Source organism: Oryza glaberrima, chromosome 3 (assembly GCF_000147395.1).
Source record: "Oryza glaberrima chromosome 3, OglaRS2, whole genome shotgun sequence".
Lineage (NCBI taxonomy): Eukaryota > Viridiplantae > Streptophyta > Magnoliopsida > Poales > Poaceae > Oryza > Oryza glaberrima.
In genome coordinates this window covers 1,165,836-1,189,007 of record NC_068328.1, presented here as the reverse complement: position 1 = coordinate 1,189,007, position 23,172 = coordinate 1,165,836, and the positions used below count along the sequence as shown (strand labels likewise).

Below are 23,172 nucleotides of genomic sequence, written 5' to 3'. Positions count from 1 at the left end.
AGGATATTAATATGGTGCTTGCAGATCCTTTGCTCCCCTTGAGGGGTTATCCCGCAACAAGTCCACCACTCGATCAACTACCCACTTAGTTGAGGCCATCATTTCACCATACTTGTTGAAAGATCAACAAGTGTGCTTTGGTCCACTTGTCTTAACCTACAAAAAAATAATGAATAGCTTTCAACTTATTGAAAGTACCTTGCATCCAATGTACTTGGGGGTTGTAGATGCAAAAAAAGGACACTCGCAACCCTATTCCGCTCTTTTGCAAATGGCTCTAAACATTTTTCTTGTCTTTCTTGATGGTTTCAAAAGCATGATCATTCAAGATAGTATGATGGGTAACTGCGAACTTGCATTGATCCCAATCAGGGAACACCACATCAACATCAATACAAGCATCATGAACATGATATGCAAAGACATTACTTGTCTTTCTTGTTGGTTTCAAAAGCATGATCATTCAAGATAATATGATGGGTAACTGCTAACTTGCATTGATCCAATCAGGGAACACCACATCAACATCAATACAAGGATCATGAATATCATATGCATAGATAGGTAAATCGTCGTCGTCGTCATCCTCGTCAACTATTTCTTGATCAGGATCAAACTTAGGGTCAGAGCAATTAGAGTCAGTAGATTCGGCCAAATCTGAATCATAGCTGCTATCACTATGTGCCACAAGTGATTCAATATCAGAGTATATGCCCTCATCATCAATTCCTACCGCATCCTTATCATTTGAACCCTTTTTTTTTTAATTTCTTGGCTCTCTTTTGTGTGTCTCTCATTTGTGGCTCCCTAATTTGTAGCAATCTCACTTATCCATGCTCTAGGCCTTACTGAAGGATGACACCTACATTTTGTGGGTGAAAATTGCAATGGACCATTGAAATTATTGGTTTGGGCATCGACGCACACAACCCCCTTATCTACATTGAGTCTAAACCACTCTAGCATATGCTTATGTGATTTTATCTCAACAATACCATCATCTAAAGAACGCCGCAAAATCAAGTACTGTTTAGAACCCCAAATGTAGTGTTCAGCTATAAAATTAACAACTTGCAGGAGATCATACTTATGCATATCAATATTTTGGGTTGGCAAGGTTTTACATTGGAGGTTTTTCTTTGGCCCTCCATCCGGCAAACTAAAAAACGACTTAACTCTAACATGTTCTGCAGCTAGCTCCTATCCTTTTACGCTTAGTAGTATTTCTTCGTCCTCGTTGCTCAAACATGTTCTTTGGTCCTCAATAATTTGTCCGTAGAGGTTTGAAGGCCGATTTGGAGGATATCGTAGATATAGGTACCATCAATACATCTCATGCTAGTTTTGAAGAGGATATGACATCCTGTGATTATTCCACAACCTGTGTACATTGAAGTGCGACGAGTCATGTCTGATGGCGATGCTATCCAAATAGTTGGACAACTCTATCGTCAACACTTGGTCGAACTACCATTGCCACCATGGCTGGAAGATGAGCCTCCGCAAATTCTGCTACACTATGATTTTTCTTACCTGTTGCAAGGGCGGGTGTGGGTATTTGCAATGTGACTCCCTAAAACTTTAATTCATACTTTTGGAACACCTGAAATGATTTAGTATTAACATCAGAATAATAGTTGGAATAATCAACATATTTAGTTTCTCCAATAAGTGAACAAAGATTGAGGAATCGATGTATTTCCCTCTAGGATCAAGAATAAATGCAAAAGCATACTACATGGGGAGGTTTTTCCAATATTTAAGATAATTTTGTTTCACACTAAAGACTGCTGGTCCTATAAGTTCATCACTATCATACTCTTTGAACAAAGTGGCAATTTCAAGAATCTTATGCAAATTTAAATTAGCTGTTGGATAATATACTTTAGAAGTTCAGATAAAAAGAAATTGAAAGAACCTCTCAACAACATACTAAGTATATGTCTATCAATAGCAGTTGCCCATCACTTGTCAAAACATCACGTGTTTGAAGAAAAATAATAAGCAAATCCTTATAATGTAATACACTTCAACATTAGATAAGTGGCATTCCACCGATGTTTTGTACTGGTGATAAACTTACGTGCACGCTCATCCGATGCCACACAGTACCTTTTCCATTGGTGCGATGGTTAGAACGTGATTGCTTAACGAATGGCCTCAATGTGTACATTTAATAACTTAAACCCTTTTTTAACAATTAGATTAATAATATGGCATGCAAAGATGCATTATCCAATGTCGTGCCCTACGTGTCGTGCAGACATTGCTTGTTGTGTCCGGCCGTGACAATCCGCAAAGTAGCCGTGCCATGCCGTGCAGGCCCATGGGCTATGGCGTCGGTCCATCCATGGCATGGTCGGACGGGCTGTGTGTTGATGAGAAAGCATGGCGGCCTGGGAGATCTACTTAGCTTCAATGCAGGTCCAAAATATTTATAAGATGTGGGCGTGCCAACTAGTTTTATCATGCAACTAACAAGATGTATAAATTGAAGATCAAAGAGCCAATCGGCCAATAAGCCGATATACCAATGCTAGCCAATGTCGATACCAACCTATATCTATAGGGTTTTGATCAATCATCTATATGTTCAATGTATATTTTGACACCTGAGTAAATAATGGTATATAGACAATCAACTGATAATGTAATTAAACAATGATATAATCCAATAGAAACCAATCGGTCAATAATGATATGATAGAATAATTGTTTGATCCGAAGGTTAAGCATACACCGGCTGGTGTTCTGATGTCAGTGAAACCTTTGTAGCAATCGGCTAAAACCAACTTGTATATAATCCTTGTAAACTTATCCTGAAAAGACCGAGTTCAAGGAAGAATCGTAAAGACCACGGCATGATAGTTTAATTCTATTTATTAATTAGGCAAGATTTAGTAACTTTCCTTTTAACTTTAGGAAGTATTTGTCTAGTGTTCGATTGTTAACATCAAAATTTTGTAAGCCCCGAAGTCATCATCAATCTAAAGTCAGTATCGACTCCAGAGTCCTGAAATCGACCGATGCGAATTATCTGGTGGCCAATAGTTGGATTCTTGGTAGATTCGGTTAAGGAAATTAATCGATTAAAGGAAGTTTATCTAGAGGAGACCGAGTTCAAGGAGGATGTGGTATTGCAGTTTATCTATTACTCCCTCCGGGTTGATAATACTTGTCGTTTTAGACAAGGATAAGGTCAAACTTTAGAATCTTTGATTATGAATCATTTTTTAGGGAAGATTATGAATTATTTTTAAAATATTTGTCTTTCATATATGGTGACTACATGTATAGATTAGTCTTAAAAAGTACTTTAATAAAATCATATATTTGTTAACACTTTTATACATATTATAATAGAAAATAATAGTTAAAGTTGTTTTTTGGAGATCGTGCCCTTGTCCAAAACGACAAGTATTATCAACCCGGAGGGAGTAATTAGGAGAGTTTGTTAGTTTTTTTTTATCCTTGGTAAAATGTGTTTATTGTTTGATAAGTATTTTTATGTTTTTCTTTTATCTTTAGGAAAGTTTCTTTCTTTTCCAAGAAGGATTAGTATCTACCTTTAGGTATAAATATGTACACCCGTAGTCAATGTAAACTATCTCACAGATCAATATAACTACTCTTTCTCGATGTTTTATTTATCACTGGTGGAACTTGGCACCTGACGCGGGGCTGTATCGATTTTCAGTCTTTGGCGAAGGGGTAAGTCCTACGTTTCGCCGGTCATGGCAATTGTATCGACTATATTGGTATTGTCCAAGGTTGCATCGCTGCGATCTCTTGGATCGCTCTGGTTCGGATGATATATTTTCCTACCTATTTATCATATATCTCTGTTAATCTAGTTTGGCAGCGCAATTTCCTTGTATCGGCTTGAGATCTGCTTCAGTATTTTTGCCGATATTGGCTAAATTGCTTTGCCAGATTAGATTAGCTAAGGTATCCACCGCTCTTAAAATTAGTCAAAGGCTTGATTGTTTAGACTTAATGTTTCTTTGCATACTTCTAGTTGCGTCGACCTTAGTCGTGCTTAGAACCATAAAAACTAACCTACCTTTGATTGTCAACAAGGGTTTCATCAGGGTTTCAGCTGATGAGTTATCTGGACGTTGTATCGGCTTATAAGGATTACACACAAGTTGGATTTAGCCAATTGCAACAAAGGTTTCACTATTTATCTAATCGTTTGGATTTTATGATGTCGGTCCTTCAGCCGATGTATGCTTTAGCCTTCGGATCAACATTTGTTTTATCATATCATTATTAGCCGATTGGTTTCTATTAGATTATATTATTATTATATAACATTATTATCATTGGATTGTCTATATATCATTATTTACTCAAGTATCAGAATATACATGGGATATATAGCCGATTGCTCAAAACCCCATCGACATCGACTGGTATAAGCATTGGCTAGTATCGGCATCGGCTGGAACTATTCCATCGACTTCGATCGGCTATTTGATCTGTTGTTTGCATATCTTGTCAGCTGCAGGATCAAACTAACTGGCATGCCCGCATCTTATCAATTTTTGGACCTTCACTAGCGCTAAGCAGATCTCCCAGGCTGTTGCTGTTTTCAACTTAGTTCGTGCTAACATAGATCTGGCACTATCGGCTGAGCCCAAATTTTTCGTCAATAGAATCTTACCAAATTTTGGTGTTAACACGGTGCTGGCACGACCTAGTAGCTCGTGGGCCCATGCCGAGTTAGGGCGGGTACTGTAGCAACGTGCCTGGCTCAGCCCGATAGAGCATGACCCATTTTGCCAGCTTTAGGTGGGGGTGAGCTTGGGGCCCTTCCTCTGGACAAAGGTCAAGACACAAGCTTAGGGTCTTGCCTTGGGTCATCGGATGGGATCAAAGCTCAGGATACCGTCATCCCTACCTTGGGGTTAGAATCCATGGACTGGTTGTGACAACAGCAATGCATTAAGAACTACTGAACGTGACTTGTTGGTACTGTCATTTGCAAGGCAAGCTTTGCATTAAATGCTAAGTGACGCATATCTACACGGTGTGTGATGGGAGTTACGTGGTAGCGGTTGTGCGGCTATCATGCGCACCATCATCACCCCTACGAATAGAATAAGGCTTTCAGATGGCATGGTTGACTGTCTTGCCGCTTAGACGGTCTCAGTGCATGTCCACACTTTCTTCCACCTTAGGCCGACAGTCGGATCTAGAAAGCGTCAATAGTGCTCTAGGTAGGACATGCGGCAAAGCGAGAAGTTGTCTTTCCAACGAGCACCGAGAGGGCCACACAAGGTCCCGACGACCTGGTCCACTTGTCAACAAGCGACCATATTTCATATACCTAATCCCTGTGCGCTGCCAGGACCTAGCCGTTAGAGTTTAGCCATTGTGGTATTCCTCGACTAACTGTATGGCAAGGTCCAAGGCCACCAGGTTAGGGGATCGAACCTTAGAGATCTTTCCTCTGTTAGTCTCTGCATCAAAGAGCATGAGAAGAACCCCACGATATTATGCTAAGCGTGGCTTGAACCTATATAACCGACTTTTCCTCATATAATCCCGCAACAACTCATGTTCTGCATTCCTTTGGGTTGAACTCACAAAGGGGCGGTCAATTGATTCCCCGCTTGAGAGCTTATTCCGAGTATCATTTTGGGTCAATAATGATGTCACCATCACATGGTTAGAGGATGTTACAAACATATTTATCAAACATGATACATTTGATATGTATATAGGAGCCATCAACATCAAATATACATATTACCGCAAACATATAGTTAGGGGTGAAAACGGTATGGAAATATCCTGATCGCCCGATACTGTTTCTGAGAAACTAATATAATAATAATAATAATTGTACCGACTACTACCATTTCTAAAACGAAGTTTTTCCAATTTCTGCCAGCGTTACATTGAACTTGACACTAAATAGTTGAAAAAATATGGAAATTTCCTGACTGTTTTTGTTTGTTTTCGTAAAAATAATAAAATAATGGTATCGTTTCCAACCGTTTTCCCCTACCCTTAATTACAACATCCTATATACACTTTTCCTATAACCATCGGTTGATTTTCGGAACATCGAGAATCTCAATATACGTAACTTTATCCCAATTTCTGTTGTAAAAACTATTCCTTGAGCCCATTATGTATATCCAATCTTTATATTTGAGAAGATTTGGTTGGGATGGTTGTTCTTGTAAGGAATTGAATATGTCCACATTAATAAAGAAAAACAAAATAAGAATTAAAAATTAAATATGATCTAGCCATGAAACTTTAGACATTGTAACCATATTTTTACAAGGCCGACGTCGCTGCAACACATACACGACCGATGTCATATATTCTGGACAATCGTGGGTGGGACCAAAACTTTCTGAAAGTACTCATTGCACCCAGGAAAATGCTACATTACCTTCGATGGCTTGAATTTGTTATGCGGCGCCATGAGAGAAGACTTTTTTCTGCCGGGGGGGGGGGGGGGCCTTCACATGGTCCCGTATCATCTTCATTAATAATCCATTCCTTCTATGCTCATGCTTGTCTTTGCTTGATCCATGCAGGTACTAATGTTAAAAAGAAATTTGAGATGTAGTATCTTTGGTTAAATATATAGAACGCATGTGCCTTTAGTTAATTAATATGTAAACATAGGCATGGTCATATCTAAGATGATTATGCCCTCATAAGACATCTTAAATACGTAGTTCAAATACATGAAAATCCTACACGTGGATTGTCTCGAAAGGTATTTTATAATAGTATTATTTTAGTAGGTTTTATGTATATATATTGTTCAATCTTCAAAAGAAGAGTTTCACAAAACAACAACTATTTAGTCAAAATTAGAATTTTGCTACAACTTTAGACAGACATTTCACTAAACAACATCGTAGTGGACGATTTTACTAGAATTTTCACTATTATGAGTGTCTTGCATGTGGACCTTGGAAATAGTTAGCTAAAGTTGCATCAAACTGATAATTTTGACAAAATGGTTATGATATTCTGAGATGTACTCAAAAGAAACTAGTGTCAAAGCCTAGAGTGAAGAGATCCCAAATCAAAACCCTACCACATGAAAATTGTAGATTGGTAGTCCTTAGAAAGGAATTGAATGAGGCACATTGCATTTGAGCATATCTTTGTAGTTGTGAAAAAATGCATTAATTGATTGTGGTCATTTGCTTGCAAAATATATTTCATTCTCTTTTTGTTGCTTCTCTTGTATATATTTTCTTTAATATATATATTTACAGTGGGGGCCTCCCTCACTGTTTTTGGGTCAATATATATATATATATATATATATATATATATATATATATATATATATATATATATTTCATTCTCTTGTACTAGTTGAACCCCGACTATTATCCTTTTTGTGCATAGTCTTTTTCCCATCAACGTATTGCTACCGTTTAATTGTAGCCCTTTTTTTTAGAATTGTGACCACAATTGTGAGAAAACTATTTAATTCATGTAAGAAAACTACTTAGCATGCTAAATATGTTAACAATTGTGACCACAATTGTAATAAAACTACTTAATTCATGTTCTTTTGCATGTCTTGATGTAGTCTCATCTTTATTGGGCATGGTAATTGAAGATAAATTGCTTGATAACATATTTATCGTTTTCTATGGCATTTTTCCTTGGTCTTTTTGATATACCAACAATATTTGTTTTATCATCATAAAAGAATACAGTGTAATTAAGAATAGTCATTTTTTTTTTAAAAAAAAACATATTAGTACTAAGATAAATCTAGAATTGAAAATCTTTGTTATTTTGTCTCCAGTTTGGCTGCCGTTGTGGTTATTTGTGGACATATCTTTGTAAAATGGGTGTATTTTGGCAATGGTACTTTTAGATGCTTTAATTATACTATTATGTCTATCTTCTCTATTTTCTCATATGGAGTGCACTTATTTTGACAGCATCACTACTTAGCTCAAAATGGAGATCTTGGGTCAATGAGAGAACATGCTCGATACACAAAATAGCTACCACATTTTTGCTATTTTATTGATATGTAGCATGTGATGTTTGTCTTAAGCACTTAGCAAAAAAAAAATGTAACTATCGATGTAAATTGTTCTTTTTTCTCTATAAAATATTTGCCTCATTATTTTTAGTTGTTATGTTAATTACACTGTATTTTGCATTAAAAAAGTTAAAATTCGCTATTGTGGTGCATGCTTATTAATTTAAAATTATAAAATTTGCTTTATTTCCATAGTTATTTGAGTTAGCTTCACCCATATGAGGCCATACCCTCCCAAAGACAGTAAAGTTGTACTCTTGTTTTTCATATACCTTGGCTAGGTTGAGTTATTTATTTGTACTTGAACCTATGCAGTCAACCTCCTTTGTGATTCATATTAGATTATATATGGTACCTAGTATTTAGATAGAAAATATGACAATTATTATATATAATTAACTGCCATTTAGGAAGAGGAAAGGTGCACATTAGCTTCCAAGATCTATCTAGCCCATTTGTAGGTGCATTGTCTTTCAACCAAAGTCCGGCTATTGTCTGACTTTGTGAATATGAATTAACCCACAATTGGCTATAATGCAAGAGTTTTTATGCTTGGCTCAATACCAACACACCATACCCTTGCTAGAACCTTACTTTATGTCGTATATTGCTCAAGGATAACTAATTATTGATCAAAAAAATTATGTTATTTAATACCCATAAACCAAGAGATGTGCAAAAAAAATATTCTAATGGCTATTACTCCAACACTAATGTGATCAAGGATAAAATAGAAATCAAGGTAAAAAAAAATAAATCCTTTAGTTTCTTACTTCAGATATGTTACACCCAAAAGCATATATATCATCAAGGTAAATTGGTTAGTATAGATCGTTGCTAATTTATGGTAAAATCATTTGAGCGATTCCGAGTAAGGAAAATTGAGAATTTGCATAACATAATATGTGCATATGTTGATTAAAGAATTTAATATTAGAATGAAAGATGTGTTAGCATTGATGCATAAGAAATAGTTTGAAATTGTTGTTTTTCTAGTAATATGTTATGTTCTTTTGCATGTAGTTTGAATCTCAAAAGATAATCTTCTCATCTTTTCTCATCCAAACTACACTAGTCCCAAAGTCCGACAAATTTTTGTGTTGATCTTTCCTTTCTTATCTCTTCCCCCAAAATCATGCATGTTAAATATTGTCTCCCTTCACCACTATCTACAACTCTACTCTCGCGCGTTTCATGGTCTTTCTGTGTTACTAGTTGCCTGGTGCAACTCCCATCATAGCCAGGTTATGCTTAGATTCATCATTGATGTTAATTCCTACTTAGTTGAAATATATATTTCTCATACTAATCCCTTGTTATAGTTCTCTACTGAAGGTTATAAAACTTGGTTGCTAAATCACCTATCATCAAAATTATCATGTAACTAGCTATTCTGTTTCAAATATAGGTTTATATACGTATATCTTATATCATTCAGACAAAAACAAGCAAATGTATTTCTTTTTATGTATATAGGCTTAAACAGTAGAACAATCAACCTAGAGAAAAATTAAGTTCTGATTTCGTCATATAATTGTAATTTGTATGTAAAAAAATACTTATAAATTGGCGAAAGAGAAGGATTCAAACACACAAAAAAACTAATTCATCTTTACCATGTACCTATAAATTGTAAATCTCGATGTAAAATTAGTATATATTGTTCCAACTTGATCACTTCAAAGTTCCAACCATACCTTAATTACAACATCAATCAGTGCATGATGCGGATTTCTTAAAACATAAGATTTGTGGATTTGAAAAAACCCATATATCCATAACTACTAAGTTTCTATGCAAGGAATCAATAATAGACGTCATACGCTATGGTGTAATTGTGGCTTTGAGCCTTGGACCACAATGAATAACGGAAGTTTAGTTGAACTAACCTTGTGTGATCACCATGTAAATTGGTAGCTAGCTGATTATCTACTCGGTTTGGTATATTTGTGACAGGATTTGGATCCTATAACGAGAAGTTAGCTTCATAGACCTGGTTTTAGAATATTCCCCCACCGTTCTTTTGATCTCACATAGATAAAGGGGGAAGGACAAAAACACAACATGTTCAATGCATGGTTTAATGGGTTACGATGCATTTTACATTGATTCATAAAAAGCCAAGTATTTATAATGTTTGTATCAACAAAAGACATTTATAACATGGAAGTGGTAAGCTCATACCATTAGGAAGTTTAACTATTTGTGCTCTTATAACCCGTCGTCCTGTGTTTGCCGTTGGAGAGAAGATTTCTAAATACTATGCCCCTATGTGTAACACATTGGCATCATATGGATTGTTGATGTGAGATCCCAATTTTGCCCCGATCAAAAGGAAGAAACGATTAAGGATGTCCATGGTTGTCCTTGGCCTTAGATCTGCATTTGCATGTAGCGGAGCTGACCTCCGTGGCCGTTGATGTAGTCCTCATCGACAAACTCCACCCTCATGAAATTAGATGCTTGTAGTTGGATGTAGAGGAGCTCACCACTACGCTGTTGATGTAAGTCCTTGTCGGTGAACTCTATCTCGGGTGAGCCACCATGTTATCCATTTGCTTATTGGTCGCCATGCACCTCACCATCCACCTATGCCACCTCGCAACCCCCGTAACATCGGGCAAGCGCGCGTGGCCTCCTCCTTCCTTTTGATGCAACACCCCACAACCACTGCCCACTATCATAGCCCCTCACCACACGGCAACAAATCGAATTACAAAAGATAGTCGTGCCTAAGAACTCAATGGCTAGAAACAGTATCCTCCCACGTGAAACCATGCTACGAGTTGTGGAAGCAAAGGAGGCGAAAGAAGAGGAAGAGAAGGAGGGTTGTTGCCTCCCGCCGCCACAACTAGTCTACTCTTCTTCGAGGTCCTCTCACCATCTGTTGCTAACGTCCCTGGCAAGGACGATGATCCCCATCGACCTTCTTGGTGGAAGCTTTCACCACATGCCCTTCTCTATCCAATTGACCCTCCAAGTCCACCATTAGCCCCAACATCATCGATGGTTCTACTGAGCTCCCGCCACCTTCACTGTCGTCGCAAAGAACCATGGCTCACACAGGGTCCCCAGCGACAGCTCCATAGCATCTGGTGGTTGCGGCAGTGACTTCCACAGGTACCAGACCTTGGGGAAAGGGGCTGGAGCAAAATGAACTTTTAATGTCAATCTTTCATGTTGGAATACCCATAGTGGGAAAAGTGGCACAAGGTTAAGAACTATTCTCATTAGAAGCAAACATATAGGAACAATTGCAAAAGTGGCAAGTAATTAAATTTTTCCATACCACTTGGAATGCTTAGTGATAAATGTTTTGTTTCAATGTTTTCCAAGATGCAATAAATGTCTTCACAAGCTAACAACCCCACAATACACGACTTTGCCGCTACTACAATACCATTGTACAAGTCATAAAATAATAGCCTTTACCACTCGTATGTATATCTATTTTTCACCCTTGACCCAAGAAGGATGAATTGAACTCACAGTTGATATACATGTGCATCAGTTGAACCATTGTGTGAGTAGACCCACCAATGTAAGATAAAAACCCAAGTACGTGTCAAATATGTTGTAGTTCTTTGGTTGGCCCTTTGACTCAAAGTGAGAAAAAGGTGTAATTTGACTTAGCATGCTTCTTGTGTATATTCAAAATGTAATTTGCAATAAGCCTATTTTAGTGGTCGAAAAATGTGTATACATTAGACTCAAGTCAAATATACCATTTATCTCGTTAAGATGATGCTTCGAGACGAGAATAAATACTATATCATAATGACAATGGGTATATAAATGGTGGTTATCCTACAATTAAAGTCCAAATTTAGCCCTTCAACTATTGTGTTGATCTAATTTTTGTCCTTTTAACTATAAAGCAATTAATTACTGATCCCACAACTTTAAAAATGGTTCATCAACATGGTTCCATTGATGTGGTGAGATGGATCCAACATGGCAACTGGGTTGGGTCGGTTCGTGTTGGACAAAAACTCCCATCCCTGTTCACTTGCAGGTTCACCCGGTCCCGACCCCGAAAGAAAGAACAGGTTGAAATTAGTCCCCGGCCGAAACCCCGGCCCCTATAGGGCCTCGCACTTCAGCCAAGTCCCAACATCCCTTAAGCAAGCGGAAGTTGCCGACGGCTAGAAGGAGGGAAGAACGACAAGTGCCACCTTCAACCAAAGGAAGCAATCGTATGGAGAGAAGAGACAACGTGGGGAGGCGACCGAAGAGGGAGGGGAATGGAGTGGGCGCCGGTGGCCGACCACAAGATGACGAAGAAGGTGTGGGGCACCTGTGGACAAGATGGTGTGGGACTCCGGTGATAGCAGCGGGCGGGATAAAGTCGACGCATGGGCGGCGTGCGTGACTCGTTGCATGCGCAGAGCATTGAAGCGATCGCACAAATCATGCAGCCGATGGGAGCATCGAATTGTGCAGGTGGATTATTGTTTTTTTGTCCTTTAATATTCTATTTTTGGCCTTATGGGCTTTTGATGGCTAGAAATACATACATGAGGTGCCTATTTCTTAAACTTCAGGGCTCCACGAGTGAAGATGTCACCTCGGCCCTAACACCGCTCAAAGTCAGGGCCCAACTCAGTAACACCCACGGGTGAAGATTTGGCCCTATCCCCGGCCCTGTAGGGGTGGGGACCCACCGAGGCCCTGTTTCCAATGGGGAAAATGCCACCCCTACCTACTTGTGAAAAGAGTTGTTCACCACACAAATCAACAATAAACAACAAAGAAATATAGAAAATATTGGGACCCACTTGTCATGCTCACCACCTTTCTCTCTTATGTATCTTATTTATTTTAGTTTGATAGCTACTACTTAATTCTATGTTATCAGTCATTTTAGTTTTGTCCTATATTAAACTTCTTTTAACTTTGACCAAATTCATAAAAAATGTAACAACTTCCATAACATCAAATCACATTCATTAAATCCACCATGAAATATTATGGATGTTGGTGCATCCTTCTATAAACCTGGTTAAAATTTGATTTTGGACAAACTAAAATGGCTTACAATATGGAAATGGAGTAGATGCTTTGTGGCATCCAAATCATACCACCAATTACTTCACCGTGTCATAAAAAAAACCTGGTTTGGGCTTAGGGATAGCTTTATTACAAGGTACAAAACTGAGCAATTTTATAGTCGAAGGTCAAAATTCAGATCAAGGCCATAGTTGAGTGGTTGAATATGGACGTTTTCCTTGACCTTCTCATAGAGGATGGATACATGGGAGAAAATTCCTACAACTTATTTATGTTTACCAATGATTCTAACCTCCAAGAGTGACTTGCCTCTACAAAGCTTTTCTAAAATGACGTTTTTACCATGTTTTCTAGATTCTTTATATACTAAAGCCACATTATTTTTGGTAAAATCAACCATTTCCATCTGAAGAAATTTTCATAAGACGTTCATCAATACACACGAGCCCTTTGGAAAACAACTTATAAGTGAAGCTACTTAGACAAATAGCAAGTTCGATACACTAGAATTGTGAGAAGCCTTCTTTGGCTTCATAAAGAATTTCAGTAGCGGGAGGCTGCCATCATGGGTCACACTTGATATACTATAATTTACTCTATATTTATTTCTTTACTCTTACTAAAGAAGTTGTTAGGTGTTGGTGTATTCTAGTTCCATCCAGCCAAAGGATTTCATAGATTATTTATTTTAAATGGGTCCCGACAAGTGCATATGCATGTGGCTAATTGATCTTATGTTACCGTGCATCAGGTTTTAGATTAATGGAGAATTTCTTTCTGCAATTTATTTTGTTGATAAAGTATACTCCCTCCGGATTGATAATACTTATTGTTTTGGACAAGAGCACGGTCTCCAAAAAGTAACTTTGACAACTATTTTCTATTATAATATATATAGAAATATCAGCAAACATATGATTTTATTGAAGTACTTTTTAAGACTAATCTATACATATGATTTCCATATTTTTAAGATAAATATTTTATAATTTATTTATAGTAAAAGATTTTAAAGTTTGATTTTACCCTTATTCAAAACAACTAATATTATTAGTCCGGAGGGAGTATTAATTAGCACGTCTTATGGCGAAGTTGACTTGTTATTTTAATAACTCTTTATATTGGCATCGCCTGGGAAGAATATGGTGCCACAGAAAAGCACCCCAGTTTTAACTGGTTACATGACTTTAACAGCAGCAGCAAATACACTTAGTTAACCATAACCCCTTTTCATTTTCAAGACTCCATTACCAAGTTCTAAAAAGGCAACTGTTGAAAATGTCTGATGATTAGTTCAAATCAAATAAACGCAAGTTTCTGTCTTGAATTTTGTATCATATGTCTGTTAATTTTAGTTATTATTTCATGGTTTTCCTCAAATTTTATCAAAATGTTCTCCTAGGTTTATCAAAAAAATGAGCAACAATGTGATATTGTTTTGTTCAGCAGCTGTATATGTGATTATTTCATTCGCACGATTCCATTTGTACCAGTTACCACATTAATTTGATTATTAGGCTGTGGATAATAAAGACCATTCAATGATAAGCTTGGGCAAAGTTTGAGACCGCAGAATGAAACTACTAGAAGTTCTGGAACAGTTATACCTTTTATAAATTCTTCTGGTGTTTTTAGCAAATAAGCCCTAAATTTTATTCTGCATTTAAGTCAGGAAGATGTTGGAGGACTACCTTTATCTGTAGCTAGTATATCTATTTTTTTTTCTTTTGAACAATATCTACCTATCTATATATGTCTGTAGTTTATCATCCGGCAATTTATATTGGATATAGGTCACACAGTGACTCGAAAAGTATGCAACAATCCAACAAACACTCCTATGTTTTCTTGATAGTACTAGTGTAAATGCCCTTCCAACTTCATGAGTTTTCTTGATACATATGTGGGGTGTTCTGGCTTAAGATATCAATATGACAGAGATCAAACATGTATAGTTAGATTGATCTTTTCATGATCTAAAAGATTGATCTTTTCTCCTTATGTAGCATCAGAAGATCGAAAGGCGTAAAACCTCTCTAGTTGCAGAAAGAAGTCCACCTTTGACCGCGTTCTTTTTCTTAATTAACAATTTATGAAGCTAATTGGATATTTAATTGAGATATATCTAACGTTTTGTGCTTTTGTAATTGAAACAGAATTCTAACACTATTCTGACATAATCTTGCTGCTTTTCTCTTTACTTCAGTACGCAGAAAACAATTGAACGCTATAGGACGTATACAAAGGAAAATATCGGCAACAAGACAGTACAGCAAGATATAGAGGTATATAATTCTTGTTGACAAACTTGGTCATCCTTGTACCATAGTGTTATTGCTGATAGACTGATTTTAGTATAATTTATGTCATATGTGTGCGTATAATTTACGTTGGCAGTGTCAATGCTGCTCCATCAATAGATTTCGTTGTATATTGAGGTAAAACGAAATGTATATTAAGTTAGTTATTTTGGGGAACTCTGTTTTCAAATTTTATTTGAAGATGCCCTATATCTGATAGATTGTATTTTTTTTAATAAAAAAACAGTAGATTATGGTTATGTATAAATAAGCATATATAAGATCCCTGCACTGAAGCAGGGACAGTACTATTTTTAAGACAAAGAAAATCAGATGTATTCTAGACTTTTAAGAATCAGTTTTCAATTCACCAAGGATGTGCATAGTCTTCGAGATTATGGTAGGAATGTTTTGGTTGAGAAATAAATATAGAACATGAGCACTAAACAAGCAATGAAAAAATGTGTTCTGAAATAAAATGTGCTTCTAGTCGTTTATTGTAGCTGGACAATTTTCAATAGATTGTTTGGTTGTCTGAATTGTAGCAAGTAAAAGCTGACGCTGATGGTTTGGCAAAGAAACTTGAAGCTCTTGAAACTTACAAAAGGTACTCCCTTCAGCTTAATTACAGAAGTGCCGTCCTTGTAGCTGTCAAAAAATAGGCTGTTATCATCGTGTTTAATTTGTTGATATGCAGAAAACTGCTGGGTGAAAAGTTGGATGAATGTTCTATTGAAGAACTGCATAGCCTGGAGGTCAAGCTGGAGAGAAGCCTCATTAGCATCAGGGGAAGGAAGGTTGGCTAATAAATTTTCCATTTCAGTCTACGTTATCAGCAATTAATTTATCTATATATATGATGTGCACAAACTTACAACCAATTCTCTGCATACTAGACAAAGCTGCTTGAGGAGCAGGTTGCCAAACTGAGAGAGAAGGTACCTCACCAACTTCGTACTTACTATAAATAAATATATATATATATATATATATATATATAACCTGAAACGCAGGACCAATCATCTGTTCCTAATGTCGTGTTTGTCTCTTTTTTGCATTAACATCGACCAGGAGATGAAGCTGCGCAAGGACAATGAAGAGTTACGCGAAAAGGTAAGACGAGTGAAACTTTTACTGCCGAGAAGACACCAGCAGCCAGCTTAAGTCGATCGCCCAGCCTAGCATATGATTATTTGAGCTAATTCGTGCGATATCTTATGTGCACACCAATATATATGCCGAGAATTTTCTGCGACACTGAAAGATCAACTCACCTGATTTGCTTCCCTTGATCATGAACTTTGTGCAGTGTAAGAATCAGCCTCCCTTGTCTGCTCCTTTGACTGTCCGGGCTGAAGATGAGAACCCGGACCGTAACATCAACACCACCAACGACAACATGAACATGGATGTCGAAACTGAGCTATCCATAGGGCTGCCTGGCAGAAGTCGCTCCAGCGGCGGTGCTGCAGAAGATAGCCAAGCGATGCCCCATTCTTAAGTAACAGGCCAGGAATAAGCTGGATCTCTGCGTTGAGAAAGGAGATGATGCTAGGCATGCAATGACACAAAACCATCCTAAAAACAGACCACGCTGTATATTTTACTTACCCGTATTGTCGTCCATGGATGCGAAATGCTAGACGCATGCACCCACCCATTCAGCACCACCAGGCAGAAACCCTTCGATCGGCTGCCTCCACTACCCATCTAAATCAAAATCGAGAGATCTCAAGTGCATACTTGTACTCCTGCTTGATTGTGGCTTGGTATCTGATGTGATGTTGGAGCAAACATATGCTGAACATATCTCTGTTGAGATTCTCTGCACAAGGCCGGAACGGGAGGAAGACGAAAGGGGGAGTTTAAAGAGGGAGGGAGTACATTCAGGTGACAGATCGCTTTGACCTGTACCCCTGTTGTATATGGCGCGCTATGCTGGTATTGGTCGACGTTTCGATCTCTTGAATGCTACCTGTGGTCGACGTGTCGATTGGGCAGTGGAAGCCGAGGAGACTTCTGGACCCTAATCCCCATCGCTTCTAGTAGTATCCCTTGATTCGGTGCGTGATAACGGTTTTTGCTTGCAAAGCCGCGATGTGATTTTTCCAACTCTGGAGTCTGAAGTTGGAGTAGTATATTTCTCTTTACAGCGAGTGTATATGGTAGTAATAAATCATTACTCCCTCCGTTTCACAATATAACTTATTTTAGCATTTCTCACATTTATATTAATATTAATGAATATATATATATATATATATTTATTAAAATCAATATGAATATGAAAAATACTAAAATGGTTTACATTATGAAACGGATGAAGCAGTATTTATTTGATGTTCAGTTGATATACACTGCTGCTCAACCAGCTCGTGTCACGCGGAGGCACGGAAGGGAACATAGGCGAAAAGCTAATGGCCACACGCAATTAGAGGCAAAAGGGATGCAGGAAACCGCAGGAATCGGTAGAATTTTGACAGGGAAACATACGTTGAAGACTGCCTCACATGCAAGTACGCCACGTGGAGGTGTTGTATTCGCGTTGGAGACGTACGTACACGTCGCTGTCGCGTATACTAGCATGGACTAGCGGGCCCAAACGCGATCCAGGCGATGTAGGGCAAAAGCCGTGATGGGCTTGGGGACGATACGGCCCAACGCGCCACCGTCCTGGGTAGTATGCGGCCCACGGGAATGTGGGGGAACAAACAGCGCCGCGTGCATCCCATGCGCCGTGAGCGGACGTGCTGGTGGAGCCTGAGCCCACGAAGATGGCCCAACATCTACGTAGCATATGGCCCACAAACTCCCGTGGCGAGAGATAAACTAGCACATGGCCGTCATGCAGAGTACTAGCTCCATCTTAATGGGGTGTTTGGTAACTAGGGACTAAATTTAGTCTCTCACAAAAATATGATAGAGACTTATATTTTTGTGAGAGGGACTAAAGTTTAGCCCCACTTTAATCCCTCCAACCAAACACCAATACCTCCATCTTAAATAAGTTTGTTTTTAACCCTTTTACGATTTGTTCTAAAATAAGTTCTTTCTCAAACAATTATTTTATCGAAGTTTGTGAAATTAGGATATAAATGCATTGGAAGTATACAAAGAAAAGAATAACTGTATCGAAATTTCATAAAGTTGAGTATTTTAATTATTACTCCCTCTGTTCTAAAATATAACAACTTTTAACTCTCAGAATTTGTCCCAAAATATAACAACTTCTCCACTAACATTCTCTTCACAACCAATCACAACCCTCCACCATTCATTTTTCCACCTACCTCCACTACTCATCCAATCACAACCCTCCACCACTCACTTCTACTTACTTTCTTAATAAGCGTGTCCAACACTAAAACTTCTTATATTCTGGGACGGGGGGAGTAGTTTTTATTGGTATGTTTGGGATAAATAAAACTACTTTAGAACGGAGGGAATTTTTATTGCTATTGTTATGATCAATGGTTAGCTGCCGGCTGCCAAAAATCACCATGAGTATTGAGATTAAAATTAAGGAGAAAAGTCATTTGTCTACATTTATTTGACCTGCCTAACGCACATACACAGATCAACGAGGGTTACTTCCAAGCTGCAAATCTATTATAAGCTTTTTTTCAAAATTTTCTCCTTTGTTTTTCGTGCGTAATATTGATTTTGATAAATTTAATTGATTTTTATGTAAACTTGAGCATATTTATTTATATTATTTTCAATTCATTTAATTTTAAATAACATATAGTGTGATCGTAGGGATCGTAGTATCAAAATACTATCTAAGATTTCGTATGATCGTGTGGAAATGAATAGTAAGATCGAGTTACTATAAAAATTAAGATACTAGGTGGATCGATACTAGGTGGATCAATATTGTTTCGGTTTGGTAGGATCGTAGTATCGTACATATGATATTAGAATACGAATCGGGATACTAACAACCTTGACAGTGAGACGCAAGTACGCAACGTAGTGATTTTGTTAATCTTAAAATATGTTGGCGCAATTTTTTCGAATGTGCACATATGCGTAAAGATAGGGATGTTTAGTACAAATACGTTGGTTCGAAAAATAAATATGGAGCATTCCCGGTCTAATTCTCGAACGTGCATAGTTATGAGAATGTGTTTTCGTGCAGATAAGTGTGCTAGTATGTCGTCCGTAGTGTTTTGGGAAAAAAAAATCAAGGTGCACATCCTTTCAAAGAAAACAATCAAGGAGCTGTAGGACTGGACTGGATCAGATGAGCAGATCGATCACTCGGCAGATCCCAACCGCAGTACAGTAGCGTACACGGTACACACAGTACACAGAGTAGTTTCTCTCTCTAAGAAAAAGAAGGTACGAAGTAGTATGTACTCCCTCTGTACTATAAAAAAAAGTCAAACTTTGGTTTCCATGTTCAAATTTAATTGTTCATCTTATATAAAATTTTTTTATAATTCGTATTTTCATTGTTGTTAGATGATAAAACATGATTAATATTTTATGCATGATTTGTCTTTTTAATTTTTTTTTATAATTTTTTCAAATAAGACAGACGGTCAAACGTTGGACACGGAAATCAGGTTTTTTTTTTTTTTTTTGACGGAGGGAGTATACGGCACGGGTGACGCAATCGGTGTTACGTAAGACCTCGTATATCTAGCTTCTCTCTCTTCAGGGAATCAGCTAATTAATCAAATCAGTGATGCAAGACAGCGATTGTAGCGGTGATTATTTGAGTAGTACTATACAGACGGCGAGGAAGCAATTAATGTGTGTTTAGTTGGGGAAAAGGAAATTTTTAGTTGTCACATCGAACGTTTGACCGGATGTCGGAAGGAGTTTTCGGACACGAATGAAAAAACTAATTTCAGAACTCGCCTGGAAACCACGAGACGAATCTTTTGAGACTAATTAAGCCGTCATTAGCACATGTGGGTTACTATAGCACTTATGGTTAATCACGGACTAATTAGACTTAAAAGATTCGTCTCGCGATTTTCCCCATAACTGTGCAATTAGTTTTTTTTATCTATATTTAATGCTTCATGCATGTGTCCAAAGATTCGATATGATGTTTTTGGAAAAAAATTTTGAGGGACTAAACGGGCCCTTACTCCATACTAATATTAATATGGAGCATGATCATGCATGTCTTAATCAAGAAGCAATCATATACAATCATATACAAGTACAACATTGTTTCGTACTATTAACATTATTTTGTAATCAGCTTACAGGTCCAAAAAATAGAACACCGCGATTATACTCCAGGCATCCGATCGACACAACATCGGACGTTGATTTCGGAGGTTCTATATTCAGGTTTAACTGAAGAGAACCATATATACGACTTATAGCCCGCTGTTAAAAACAATCATTATATGAATTTTCGTAAATGGGGTCTTTTGGGATTGTAGCCCGGCTCCGTAACCACCTTCCCGTTTTATTGGAGCAGAGTTTTGTAGTAGTCTTTTCTCCTAACAGATTTTTTCTATTTTCTTCTCGTCTCGAGGCATAGATCTGTTGGACTGATTGTGTTAGTATATCGAAAATTATGTTTTTTTCTAATATAATTGATATGTAATTCTTTTACATGTTCGTATCTTTTTTTAAAGGAAAAAAATAATCCGGAGTATTCTGCATAAGTATGCCGGTTGAGTTTATTTTGTGGTGAGAATAGCCGATTGCAATATGCGTGGTATTGCGTACAGTGCAGCAGTGATCAAACTACTCCACAGTCCCCATCAGTGTTAGTAACTTGCTCCGTCTGCGTGCGTAGCTCAAGAGAATCGAGATAATGAAAATATTATAAACACCTGTAGCTTGGAGTTTCATGGCGTGCGATCACCAGAAGGTTCTCAAACAAACAACACTATAATAGTTTTGCTTACACTCTCGAATGGCGTACGCACCCGTCACCCGATGAATTTTCGCTAATTGCGGCTAATAACAAGTTATTCAATTTATCAAGAAGATCCCTTTTGCGCTTCCTCTGCCTAGGAGTGACGAGCAGGACGACGAGGAGCATGACGAGCAGGTGTTTTTTTTTATTTTTTCTTTTTTTTTTGAACATGACGAGCAGGGTTATGGCAGCTGACACCGACAAACGAGCATGGCGACGGTGATAAATTAACTGAGGGATACCCTTTTTTTTGTGTTCTTTTCTTTTTTTTTTATTTTCTCTATCTGTAAATGTTGATAATTTGTTGACCAATATAGAGCTTAACGTTATTTGTCACGAGCCTCATCAGTACTGGGTCTTCACCTGTTATATATAGATAAGCTTCCACATTAGTAAGCATTAATCTATAACGGTGATCATATTTGTTATAGATGAGGGTTATTACAAGTTAACGATAAGGATTTCTGTAGCACCACTAGTAGTGTTAATTTACTTATCCAGATGCCAATAGTGTTAGCCAATAGTCAAGAGTAAGGGTTTTAATGGCTTCGAAATTTTAGCTTGAAAAATTTAAGAGCTGGTCTAAAATAGGGTAAACTAATTGTTTATATATTCTTGACTTAAAATATATGAGGGAAATATGAAGTATAAATAAGATTAAGAAAACCTATAGTCCTTGGTCTATTATCATCCCTAATCAAGAGGCAAGCGGTCAAAGCTCATTAAGCTGTATTGATGTATGGGGGTGGTTTAGCATATAATTGATTATGTGTTAGTTAAAGCAAACTAAAAATGAATTAGTATATTTTTAAATCATTTTTATATTTTTTTTAAAAAAATACACCGCTTTAATAATTTAGAATGCGTAAAGCATAATTAATTAAATATTAACCAAAATCTTTAAAATGAATTACTATTTTATTAAATCAACTTTTTTAAGAAAATTTTTATAAAAAACACAACGTTTAATATTTTAGAATGCGTGTGCGTAGAAAACTAAAGGAGAGGGTGGGAAAGTTGAGAAGAACGACCTAGCCTTAACACCGTTGGCAAGTACAGACAGTCATAGTCTGATCGATGAAAAAGGACGATCCTGCAAGAATCAAGATTGCAATCCTGACGTGTTGAAATGCTGCAAGGATTAGCGGCATTATCTTTTCGCTCATACTTATGTTTATTAGCTAAAATTTAAATTTTTTAACCCTAAATTTAAAACTTATTCTGGAGTTTTTTTTAACGGAGATTTTGGAGTTTTTTCATCAAAGTTTATTTTCAGCCTTTGTTTTAGGTCGCTAACAACACAACGTGTATATAAAAGTTTTATTTACAAATTACTTCTCATTTACAAATATATCGTTTGGCTTATTTCACAAGTAACCCAAACAATGGGGCCGGTCTAGTAGGCATCAACGACACGATGCATGAATTTCCACACGGTCCTGCCGACATGTAATACTAGATGTTATGCTTAATTATGAACACGCGGATTGCTGGAGATCGTGCCTGTCCATCTCATGTAGGAGAATTATTCACCTAATTTCTCCAGCTAATTTTACTCTCCATTTGATCATCATTAGTTACCTTCTACTATCTCCGTTCCAAAATAAGAACAGTCATGAGTTTTCATGTCCAACTTGATCGTCCGTCTTTTCCAAAAAATTTTATGGTTAGTATTTTTATTGTTATTAGAATATAAAACATAAAACATGAATAATAATTTATACATGACTTATATATTTTTTAATTTTTTTTAAAAAAAATCAAATAAGACGGTCCGAATCAATACTATATGGCTAGCTGCATAGCACAGCCCACTATTATTATTCAGCATTCTGATTGACATTGTACTTGACTACTGTCTTCATTTAAAATGTAACAAGTCAGTACAACGTTAGACACATTCTAATACTATCGATTTAAAT

The 23,172-nt window shown here is 37.2% G+C and overlaps 1 protein-coding gene and 1 long non-coding RNA gene across 3 annotated transcripts in view; one reads left to right on the top strand and one right to left on the bottom strand.

Moving 5' to 3' along the window:
• LOC127766861 (MADS-box transcription factor 50) overlaps positions 1-17,580 on the top strand; it is a 28,028-nt gene extending 10,448 nt beyond the window's left edge. For both annotated transcript variants that reach the window (XM_052292026.1, XM_052292025.1), the window contains 6 exons: positions 15,264-15,342; positions 15,903-15,964; positions 16,055-16,154; positions 16,254-16,295; positions 16,429-16,470; positions 16,667-17,580. In XM_052292026.1, coding sequence (XP_052147986.1) covers positions 15,264-15,342; positions 15,903-15,964; positions 16,055-16,154; positions 16,254-16,295; positions 16,429-16,470; positions 16,667-16,858 — 517 coding nt within the window. In that variant the 3' untranslated portion in view covers positions 16,859-17,580. The remainder of the gene's footprint in view (positions 1-15,263; positions 15,343-15,902; positions 15,965-16,054; positions 16,155-16,253; positions 16,296-16,428; positions 16,471-16,666) is intronic.
• Positions 166-17,095, bottom strand: LOC127766862 (uncharacterized). The gene is made up of 4 exons (XR_008016296.1): positions 16,969-17,095; positions 16,632-16,885; positions 6,413-6,563; positions 166-1,603 (listed from the first exon to the last, which is right to left on the bottom strand). It is a non-coding gene; the product is annotated as an uncharacterized LOC127766862 (long non-coding RNA).
• Positions 17,581-23,172: the final 5,592 nt, after the last annotated feature.